Raw genomic sequence first — 12162 nt, forward strand, 5'->3', positions numbered from 1 at the left:
ATATTTCACAGAAACACACAAATGAATAGTGAAAGGGCAAATGTAATAATCCATTTAACACAAGATGTTTAACAGAACTGTCAAAATCACTTGCTCTCTACTAGAATGTAATGTCTATTTTGTCTGTGGTAGTTTGATAACCATTAATGCACATTTACAGCTTTTCACTCCTCAGGAATGCTTCTGGACAAAGCAAATGACCAATATTTTCTGTGTTCTTAAGCCAAAACCATTCCAGAGTCTGCCATTTTAGACTAATTACACACAATGGTAAGCACGGTAGTTTTATATATACAGTGGATGCCAGTAGTCTGTGATCATTATTGAAAATGCTTCTATTCTGCATTCTTTTCTAATTTAATGAAAACTTTTCATTACAAATTATATTATCAGCAATTACATAAGTGAAAAGCAGATCTTAGAAATATTCACAGGAATTTCTTAGTATTGGTTATGTTCCCTTTTGCTTTAATGACAGTGTGCACTCGAGCTGACAGGGACTCCCCAAGTTTGTGTAAAACATGATAATCCATGTTAGATCAAATCCATCAGAGTGTTGCCTGAACATGCGCTTCAATTGAGGGGATAAGCCTTGGGCTCGCAGGTGGCACAACAGAAACGCATTCACTGTACTGTATGAAAAACACAAGATCCAATCCCAACAATGCCACAATGTTAAATCCTAATACTGATGTGATGATTTCAGGACACAACAGTCATTTTAATGAGAAGTTATTTGCTCCTCAGCAGACTGTAATTTAGTCCAAATGAGTGTGTGAGAAAGTGACTGACAGTACACCTGAGGAAACAGACAGTACACCTCTTTCAATTCATTTCAGTAAAAAATCTCATCAGTGTGACAACTGACTGAGCACAGAATGCTAGAAACATAATTAATCAGATTGCTCCCATACCTGAACGAGTTCTCGACCATGCAATTCAACAGCTGTTAATATTCACTGCAGGCAAAGAAATAAGAGCCAATGCACTGCACGTAAGAAAAGACTATCCCTACTCCGAAAAAGACCAGGACATGAATACAGAGTGCACAGCACAATACAAGCTCAGTCTCAATGCTACATTTTGCTAAAATGTTTCTAAACTGTCACAATACATCATCTCTGATAGAGACAAGTTGCCAATTACCTTTCTGTGGGAGCTTGTGGATACTTGCATCTGTCATGTATGCGCATACCAACAATGGTGAACCAGTCAGTCATGTAAGCTAGAGATGACACACTCTCCTTATTAAAAGTCATTAAGAGATATTTTCAGAATTCTGAGCAGCTCTGTGTAGCCTGAAAGAGGTGATACGGCATAAAATGTGGTATCTATTGTATGTTCCGTTTATCAGTTCACTATTATAGGACACAAGGCTTTAGCTTAGAGCCTGGAAATAGTACTGCTATTAAATATAATATAGTGCATTTAAAAGAAAAAAGTCAAGTACATTCATTTTCCCTTTACCTTTAACCTAAACTGTGTGTAATCCTCCAGAAAGAGAGAGAAATGATCAAGTTAAATATACGGCAGGTCAAGAAAACTCAAAACACTGCACAGGGTTTCATTCTAGAAGCTCATTTCATTAAACCTGCCAGTTAGGGTTGTCATGATACCAGCATTTTGGCTTCGATATCATGTTTACTTGCTTTGAGCACATTAATAATTACACAGTCTTTTGTCTGTGTTCAATGCTTACAGTTTGCTACTTTTTGCACTACATAAGAGCTCATTTATCATATTTTCACTGTGTCTGGGTAGGAGTGTGCAACTGTAGCACAAAAATTTCATTGTATATAAAGATCCTCAAGCACTCCTTATGCACAGGACAATAAAATGGAAACTTGGAAACTTGAACTACTTGAACATGAACATGAAACTTGGAACTACTTTCCATGAATAAAAATGTAAATAAAATAAATAAGTAATTAACTCAATTCAAACATGGTTTCATTTAATATGTTCCGGACAATCTGGAAATGGAGCAAGTTCCTGCAGTTTGGCTGCTAAGTTCTCCCCAAAAACATGCACAAAAATATTACTTATAGCAGTTATAGTTATAGCCCAATACTTTATGACCCCAAGCTAAGCTAATAATAGCGCCCTGAAGCAGAACGTAAAGAGTATGATGCTTGTCTGCCCGATTTCTCACTTGGCTGTTTTTCAAGGACTTTATGTGGGTTTTTATTCAAGGGCCCAACACTGGCAGCTCAGTTGTGCTGGGGTTTGAACACACAACTTTCTGATCAGTAGCCCAGAGCCATAACCATTGAGAAACCACTGCCCCAAACCTTTGATACCTCAGACAACTCTAATGGCAAGCAGAGACTTTTCACAGAAAGTCAAGGTTTAACTGACACTACACAGGACCAACAATATTTACTAGCCACTTTACTGCTACAAAACAATTAATACAATTTAGAGATGTGGTGCCATAAACTTTTTCAATCCAATAAGCTCCATCTCACGGAGAGCCTGAAGCCTATCCCAGGGGACTCTGGGCACAAGGCGAGGGACACCCTGGACGGGGTGCCAACTCATCACAGGGCACAATTCCACACACTCATCATTCACTCACTACAGATGCCGATCAGCCTACAGTGCATGTCTTTGGACTGGGGAAGGAAACCAGAGTATCCAGAGGAAACCCCTGAACCACGGGGAGAACATGCAGTCTCCACACACACAGGGCGATGGTTGGAATCAAGCCACAACCCTGGAGGTGTGAGGCAAACGTGCTAACCACTAAGTCACCGTGCACCCCAATAAGTATATCCTACCCAGAAAAGTTGTTAGTGACATTTCACTCAAAACTTTTTTTTTTCTGCTGGAAACCGATGTACAATACTGAGTATATATAGAAGTGCAGAGAGCCAATCAGATAGCAGTTGTACATTATATGTATGCAACAGTCAAGATTCACTTAAGACAAGGTATACTGTCAGATATAAAATTGGATGAAACTACTTATTGTAGCTCTCCTTGGTACAGCATTGTTTAACTTATCAGTGTAAATATGCCAAACTTTTCTATGTTACTGTCGAGGTGTATGCCCAGGTACAACAATATCCACATTGCTCCTGTAAATACATAGACAGAAGCAGGTCCTTTTTGGTCTGAAGTCCACTACCAGCAACTTTGATTTAGCCATGTAATCTGCAGTCGTGTCTCACCACACCACTCCATATAGCTTTTAATCAAGGCTCTATAGTCTACCTTTTCTCCATGTGCCACATACTTAACAGCAGAATCTGAAGTTCTCTAGGTGATTTGGTGTGCAGAGAGTAAACAGGACTGGAGAATGGACTAGAGAAAGGATGATCCCATGGCGAGCACCTGTGCTGTTCATTTCCTGTTCAGACAAACAGTCTCACAAACCCTTTCAAATTGTGCTCTGCTAGTCAAGTAGTCTGTGATCTATGCAATTACAGAGGCAGCCAGAAATCATGCATGGTGGGCTCATAATACGTTAACCAAACACTGAAGCGAAAGTGTATACATATATCCCAACCCATCTAAGTGTAGCAAAAATACATTAAATCACCCTAAACCGTGTAGGGAAATGTCTTATGGTCTGACTAGATGTGTTGTCCACAATTCCTGAATTCTAAGATATGTTTGGTGCAAACACAACATATATCATCCAAAGATCAGCATATCTACTGTGAAGCATGGCGGTGCCAGCATCATGCTTTGGAGCATTGCTTCTCTTCAGCTATGACAGGTGCTCTAGTCAAGATAGAATGGATAACGACTAGCTTCAAATATCAAGAGATTTTGGCTGCTGTCATCCATTAGAAAGCTGAAGATGAAAAATTTCATCTTTCAATACAATGAACCAAAGCACACCTCTACATCAACCAGTGAATGCTTTCAGAAAAGTGAGATTAGCGCAGACCTCAAACTAACTGAGAATTTATGAAATGACCCATAGAAAACCTATTAAATCAACCCTGAGACCTGAAGAGGGCTACGCCCTTGAGATCTTCTGGCAAAGAACTTCAACCTTCTGCAAGGAAGAGAGGGATAAAGTTGTACAATAAAAGTCCAAGTGTGCTCTATTGTCCTTAAATTATCAGGACATTTTCCACAGTACAGGGACTGTCTTCAAACAGCTTCAGGTGGTGCTGTTGCAATCCACTCAACCGCTCTGGCCAAGCCTTAATGATTCTGGGACAAATGTAGTCCAATCCTGCAGTGTTGCTGAATAAAGTCTTTAGAGCTTTTCTCCTGTCTGATTGTCTTTGATTGTGATGGTATTCATACTGCCACACCACTGGATATCACATGTTAATTCTAAATACCGATATGCAAGAAGTTCAGGGTGGATTTTTCTTTTAAGGGCTTCACACCAGGAAATAGTGGCAGATGCACTAAAAAAAAAATCAATCAGTTGGACTCGAGTTTAAATAATGCAGATGCTGCTGGCCAAAGACCAAGATGACAGAAGCAAACAAGATTAAACAAAATAAATAACCAAAGAACACAGAGCTCCCACTGCTATAGGTTAGGATAGAGATTACCCATGTGCTGAGCTCAACCATGAACTCCCGTTACAGGGAACAACTAAATGAATTAAAGACTGCTTTTAAAGACTGTAAAGATGTTTTTAGCCGAAAAAGTGAATTACATAATTCACATAATCTTGTTTCAATTTGAAAATAATCTTGTTTTGGAAAACGTCACACATGACTCCACTAACTTTATAGCCCGCAGTTTTACCATCACATATGTCTCTCTAGGAAGCATATACAGCATATGACTGCATTTCATTTAACTCAAATATTTTACTTATCCCCTGCACCTCAGAGAAAGCCACAAAATGTGGCAAAGGGCCAAGACATAGCTTTTTAAGATAGGAAATCAGCAGTTTCCACACATGTTTTCTTGCAGTAATGTGGAACCTGAATCCCCCTGTAAGGGTTTACTTATACTGTATTTTAGTGGGCTGAGCTACACTTTGTACCAAAAAGCAGACATGAAAATGTGAAGTTACCTGCTGACAGACACTTCACTGAGAGTAGGGCTTGGTGACCTCGACCCAAGTTCCATAACAGAAGTCTTCTCATTGGTGGCAATTTCCAATGTCAAAGAACCTGGGGGCTGGGGTGTGTTTTGGACTACTGTGTCATCAGCTAAAAGATAAAAATCGAGCGGTTAAAAAAATATAATAAATGTATAGTATATTATGTGTAAATGATCAACTGTTCAAACAGTTATGCAAAAATTAAAAACAAAAAAAGACTTATCTTTTACCTACTCTGTTTCTGAAGGAGACATGTTTTCTATTTTTGGTTACCTCACACATACATGAGTATAAACTGGTTCCCTACATTATGTTACTTAGTGACAATAAAATACCACTTCTTGTGGCATGATTTCATGAAGATTAGAAAGCCAATTCCCTCTAACCATTTGAATGAGTATGTGGAAATGTAATGTTTTGAATTAATTCACGTTAAAACAATTCTTTACTTTTTTTGACAAGGAAGGAATGACCCCACAGGCCAATGGGACTGAATGGCATAAGCCATTATCTACTTTTACTTATTACCTATTCTTTGACTACAGTTCCCCTGTTTTGGATAGAAGGCCTATCGCTGACAGAACTAATGCAGTCCTTACCACTGCAACACAATTCCTCTGCTGATTTCCCTCCTTCCTGCTTAATTTGTGTTCTCCTGGAATTTTCCAAACGACCTCTGACCTGAGCAATTAAACGGGAAAACTCACCACTGTGCTGTTTCCCTAAGAAAGACATTGAGAGAAAATAGTGTGGTTAATATGGTTGTATGTATGATCCACTCAAACTGAAATACAGAATTAAGGGGTTTTACATAATGCCAGAACAGAACTATTGTACACTGTTAGGTTCTAAACATCATTTAACAATAACTGAGTGCATAAAAAACCACATAAATCAGTGGGACAATAAAGACCACGTGTTGTACAAATATCCAAAGATAACGCAACATGAGGAGTTGAAGGTTTAAAATCGGAGCACAGCTTGACTAGTGATCATGATGAATGCGATCCTGTATTTCCTTAACACATGGCGTTCATACATGCGAATGTGATATGACTAAGTAATGTTCTGCATTTGGAATTACTGGCACTGTACTAGAAAAAGCAAACATCAAAACTGATATCATGGTAAAATTATATAAACTATGAGTTTATTCACCAGATCTGAAGTTAAAAGTTAATGGACACAGAAAGTAACCATGCATGTCCGAACAATTCGTCTAAAATGCCTTTCTTGGGATATGGCCGTTTCATTCCCAATATTACTGCTCATCATTGCTCCAGCTTGACCACGCAGACTAAAAACCATCTCTCCTTATACCCTTGAATCCCCAAATGTTCCAGCTGAGGAACCTTACAATTACATATCATCTCAGTTTACATCTTTCTCTTCATAAAACCAAAATGGGGAAATGTCATGTGTCAGGCAAATCAAAAGGTGCTGTCATATACAGAAGGATCTTGTGCCTGGCTGAGACTGGAAGAAGAAGAAGCATGTAGAGTCAAGCGAAAATGTCACATTGCCTACACTGAAGACACGCCACATCTCAGCTCCTGATGTCTATAGCTTCACATTTTTTCTTCTGTGCATTGCCTTATCACAGGACGACAACTCCTTTTCAGGTTTTTTTTTTTTTTTAATTAGACAGGAATTGTTATAAAGTAATATACTGAGATTTGTTTGCTTTTAACATTAATTTTCTCTAACAGCATGGATAACAGCTAGCTCTAAGTTGAATTATTTATGTTTTACACAATGGTTAATATTAATGTGCTCGTTTTATAAATGTAATTTCTGTAGTAACAACTCGCTCAAAGGGACATGTGTGGCGGACTCTCCATATAATCTAAGGCTAATAATAAAAAGATGATTTTTTAAAATGTGTCATTAAAACAAATTTTGATATAGTAAAGCTTTTAGATTAGACATTTATTTAACATTAACAGATGAAATATCAGGTGTCAGTGCTTTGTTAGGTTAGTACAGTTTTCCACCACGGAAGAGTCTCCAAGCTAGAGGAGTTTGTGTGTTCAGATTCCTCGGTAACGTGACAACCTGCGTTTTTTTGTCTCTTTAACTTCAAGGAGACAAAAAAGAAAAAAAAAAAAAAAAGAGAGAGAGAGAGAGAGAGAGAGAGAGAGGCACTGGTGATTGCTGCTGCAACAGAAGTGATAATTGGAACTAACAAGCCTTGTGGACATTCCATAGCATTAATAATAAATGGTTAAAAAGCAGGGAGTGTCATTCATTAATAAATAATAAAATGTAATTGTTGGGAAATCAGTGTTATAAAGAGAAAAAAACACTTTGGGATGTGCTGTTATAGGAAATCCACTTTGGGTGATTATTTTCCTATAACAGCATGCCTCATCATGTCTTGATAAGTATTATAGCCTTACTGTAGCTCAGTGGTTCTCTGTTCTATTCCTGGATCTCAAAGAACAACGAAATTTGCAATGCTTGGGACTTCCATGACTGCAATCAAGAACCACTCACTGTTCTAGTGGCTGAAAGATTAATAACAATGCTATGAACTACTAGCCTTAAATATGTGGAAAAAAGTGATGTAACATAAACAAGTTTTAATACCAGTGAATTTAAGTGTGAAAATCCTCACAGCTTGAACTTGACTGTTTCTGTAAGAAAGGGTTTTAGACAGTCTGGAAACTCCCTGTCAGCACAAAATCTATTGGAAATGACTGTCAGTTTTCTGCTGTTTCTCTTTGCACTACATTGCGTGGGTGACCTTCAGTACAGCACATCTGCTCATTATATTTGACGCCACCGATTCCAGTTTATTGTAGACACCAGATGCCTCAAGCACATGGTAATGCAAAACAGAATAAGAATGCAAATTTTTGGATATACATTTGCTTTAGTATGACACTGTGTACAGAGTTGCTGTAATAAAATTTATGACCTTATGCTCAGTGAATAGTCAATGAAAGAATGAAATTATATCAAAGACAAAAAAAAACAAGCATTTAAGAAACATCTATAGTGCAGTGTTCTGAAAATATTTAGTGTGCACTACTTCATTACAATTTTTGAAACTGGTGAATAACAAAGAAAAACCCTCACACATGACGCTTGATTTTAAAAAGACAGGCACAGCCGTCAGTTAGCGGTTTTTATGGAATCACAATAATGTACAAACAAAAGCAATCATGAATTTAGGCATGTGTGTACTCAAACCTCTAAACAGCAGTGAACATTCCCTGCTGACAGCCGCTGTGTTTAATCTCCAGAGTAACGAGCAAAGACAGCACTTGTTACACAAAACACACACGGGAGAAAACCAAAGGGGGTTAATTCTTCTTTTTTTTTCTTCTTTTCCTAAGGCATGTCAAAAAGATTCAACTGCTCTGAGGCTGGATCAGAAAATGTATGTTTTTCTAAACACAACACACATTGCAGCCAAAATTTTTTAATGGTGATTAAAGCCATATCCAGCATAAGCGCAGATACTGAACACTGAAGGTTCATTCAGTGAAAATATCAAGGGTTATAAATGTTCATGACCCATGAATACCTATTTGACTCAATAGTTTAATGTCCATGTTGTTCACATTTCCAACTTCACTCACATACAGGACACCGCTAAGCAAATTTAGATGTGCCTAAATTTGCACCACTCTGTTTGACCAGCAAAGATGGACTATGAGTCACCGATAGCCTTAGCAAAGTCAGTGTGTTTGTGTTCGCTCCCTTCTCATTCACTCTCTAACTCCTGTTCCCATTCATCATCTCTTCCACCAGGCCAGTCAGTGACTCATCATGCCTTTCACTGATTATTCAAGAAGTTATCTTGGCAGGTCTGCTATTTATAGAGACCCCCTGATGCTGCACATCAATATTTCAACATCCTTCCTAACATAATTCTCTTCTTGCAAGCTCGATTACATGTGGTAAATACTAACTAGATTTTTTTTTTTTTTAACTGCAGAAAAATAAAGTAAAATAAAACCCACATTACAATGATCTTAAGCGATTTCATTTCTTTTTATTTACTTCAGGAAGCAGGGTATTAGGGCAAGCTGCACAGGGAGCAGCCTTCAGCTTAAAGACCTGAGCCATGCTTTATATTTACAGCACTGGGAAGGGTGGAGTTTGATATGAAGCTCATTTCAAGGTTCTGTACACACACACTGACATGGTATATAGTACACCTAGAAGATCTGGGATTAAATACAGCCAGTCACACACACACACGCTCTCTAGGCACTCAGAAGACTTATAGCATCTAGAATGAGATTTTTTATTTATTTATTACTGCAATCTGTTAAAATGCCTGAGTGTGACGCATGTACAATATACGATATACTAACATTGCATCCTTTTGGAATGTGCAAGCTCTTCAGCATCTTGCCTGGTTAAATATTGCATTAGAGGATTTTTGCAAGGTTGTGTGCAAGATAGCAATGCAATACATTAAACCTGTATATATATATATTTTTTTTTAAATTGACCTGGAAAAAAGCACGTCACACATTTCATGTCTAAGATACAGAATGGAGATCTGTCCTGAAGCCAAAAACAAATAAATAGCATATTAGAAAATACTTCTAAAGGTGCTTTCACATATGCAGTGTTTAGTCCGTTTGAATTGGACCCTGGTCCATTGTGCTCAGCTGTGGAAAACCACACTCAGGTACAGTTCACACTGAACTTTGAATGTAGAGAAAAGAAGTGATTCGATCCTGAATCATCCCAAATGCAGGAAGTGAACCAAACATTGTGCGTATTTGGGTTGCAGTAGGCATTTTCATATTGATGTGAGCTGATAAAATGATCATTTGTGACAACCGAGCTGTAGAAATGCAATGTGTTCTGGAGATTTGTCTCGACGAACAAAGAGAGAAAATAAAAGGTGGATGTGACACACAAAATATTTATGTAATTATCTAGTAATTTGTTGAGAGTTGGCTCTGTGTTCTCCTTGCTCATGTGATTTATGATTTCCATGCCAACTTGGTAAAGCACTGTTTACCCTTTCTGATGCCGTATTTCTGACCAGCGAATAACACTGGCCCTATGTGTGACTTTTTAGCCCTACATGCCCTCCCGCCAGCGTTTTTCACTTTTTGGTTCCTTTAATTACATGCAGTGAGAAAAGACCCCAAATCAAATAGCAAACAAACCAAAGGTATCAAAGATAGCAACCAGACTAATATGCATGAAAATGCACAAAGAGACATAATATCATGACTATAAGCCATTCCTACTCCCATGTCCCTTGCCCAGTCCCATGTTTTATTTGCTCAGAATCACAACAGACTAGAATAAAACTCGCTTTAACTCAAGGGCTAATGTAATTTAACAATCAAAAGTCAAAATCAGAAGTTAAAAAGTTTTGGCTTTGAGCTGTAGTGTTTTTTCTTCACGTCGCATGTAAAAGGTATTATTTGACTCTGTTTAGTGTCTTTTTTCTCAGTATGTTGAACTGAGAGGTGACTGTATGCTGTGTTGGCAGGAGACGTATAAGACTGCTTTGCTCTGTGGATTATTTTGCTGGTTTTCATCAGTGTTTCCACATACCTGTGTGTTCCTGATTCTGAAAAGTCAGTCTACGCTAATTAATCTGCCTAGCAAAAATAGTTCTACTGACAGGCAGACTGCACGGCTGATGTGTGTAATGTAGCAGGCGAAACACACTAATGAATAGTTAGAAATAGTGCAGAAGTAGGAGAAAATAAAAACCTGTTGCTCAATGCTCAATATAAGTGACTTAATTCCACCAACCTTAAAAAAAAAAAAAAAGGTGTAAAGAAATGCTTTTAATTTAACAAGTAATTAACAGGTAGACGTTAAAAACATGGCACATACGTCTCTTTAAGAAACCATGTCAAGTCTCTGACCTACACATTTCTCTCCTATTTCCAACACATCTTTTGTATCTAAGACTTTAGAGAAGCCTTTGCCTAACAGACTGTGTGCTTTTAAGGAAGGAATAACAAGGCTGGTGTGTTTCAGTATTATTTCTGGAAGAATCGCAATAGAGAATCAGTGTTTGCTAAAGTGGTCAGTGGCCTGCTGTTTGCCTCAGCTTGTGGAGATTTTTCAGTTTTGTTTCTGTTGGACTTGACTGCAGCACTACTGAGTGACACTATTGACCATGATACATAAATGGCCAGGCTTGAAAACATGGTTGGTTTAGATAGACTTGTTCTTTCTAGGTTTCGCTGATGAGTGGGAAATGATGAGACCAAATTGGGGAGAAAATGAGGGGAAAAAAAAGTCAGATTCCAAAACAACACCTGAATCTGAGGTTCCTGGACAAACATACTTGGTCTATTAATTTGCTTACAATATAAATAAACAAGTCTGACTTTCTGTGCATAAGAAAATGAACTAACTTACGGTAATCTGAGTGCAACTGTTCAATTTCAGTGACTGTGTGGTTTTTAGTGATGAGTATTGCCTACAAAGGGGGAAAAAAAAAAGAAAGAAACATTAACTTGTGGCTTTGAACAGACTTTTATAGAAATAACACTGGACTGGCACGTATAATTGACACACTTCACTGTGAGAAGAGAAAAAGAGACGATGCACATACAGGTTTATTTTTACTCTCCAGCTGATTCCTCATCTTCTCATTGTTTTCAACCTCTCTAGCAATGTCCTCACCTGTCAGAATGAAAAAGGCATATTACATTAAGTCATTACACAATGACTGATGCTGACATTTTACTGACAATACTGAGATTACAGTTATGTAAAATTTTTTTCACCTAACTACAAGACGATATATTGATGAGGGGCAGGTAGAATTCCTGTCCTAGTACTAAAACTCAAAAATGGATCTCTAACAGGTTTCACCCTTGCATTGCTAAAGAATACACAGATATGCTCAAAAAAGAAAAAAAAAAAAGAAAAAAAGGAAAAAAAAAAAAAAAAAAAAAAGAAAGAAAGAAAGAAAGAAAAAGAAACCTCACTGGAAGTAGGGCTGGGCAGTATGATGATATTGAAATATATCGAAATTGTGATAAATTATCTCACAAAACACTTTCCTGAGATTGTGGGGGTCATATCTTTTTTCTAATTTTTATTTTTACAAACTCTGGAAGCAGATTTAATAAAGTTTTCTGCTGTCTGAATCTTTATAATTGTAAAATTAATAACTGGAACAATTAAAA

The 12162-nt window shown here is 37.6% G+C and overlaps 1 protein-coding gene across 5 annotated transcripts in view; it reads right to left on the reverse strand.

Annotated features, from left to right (window-relative positions):
- The window catches only part of rad18 (RAD18 E3 ubiquitin protein ligase), a 62578-nt gene that overhangs the window by 22044 nt on the left and 28372 nt on the right, over nucleotides 1-12162 (reverse strand). For all 5 annotated transcript variants that reach the window (XM_034314047.1, XM_034314051.1, XM_034314053.2 and 2 more), the window contains 4 exons: nucleotides 11583-11653; nucleotides 11387-11447; nucleotides 5626-5748; nucleotides 4997-5135 (listed from right to left, as the gene is read on the reverse strand). In XM_034314047.1, the coding sequence (XP_034169938.1) occupies nucleotides 4997-5135; nucleotides 5626-5748; nucleotides 11387-11447; nucleotides 11583-11653 (394 nt within the window). The remainder of the gene's footprint in view (nucleotides 1-4996; nucleotides 5136-5625; nucleotides 5749-11386; nucleotides 11448-11582; nucleotides 11654-12162) is intronic.

The sequence above is a fragment of the Pangasianodon hypophthalmus genome, chromosome 2, assembly GCF_027358585.1.
Source record: "Pangasianodon hypophthalmus isolate fPanHyp1 chromosome 2, fPanHyp1.pri, whole genome shotgun sequence".
Lineage (NCBI taxonomy): Eukaryota > Metazoa > Chordata > Actinopteri > Siluriformes > Pangasiidae > Pangasianodon > Pangasianodon hypophthalmus.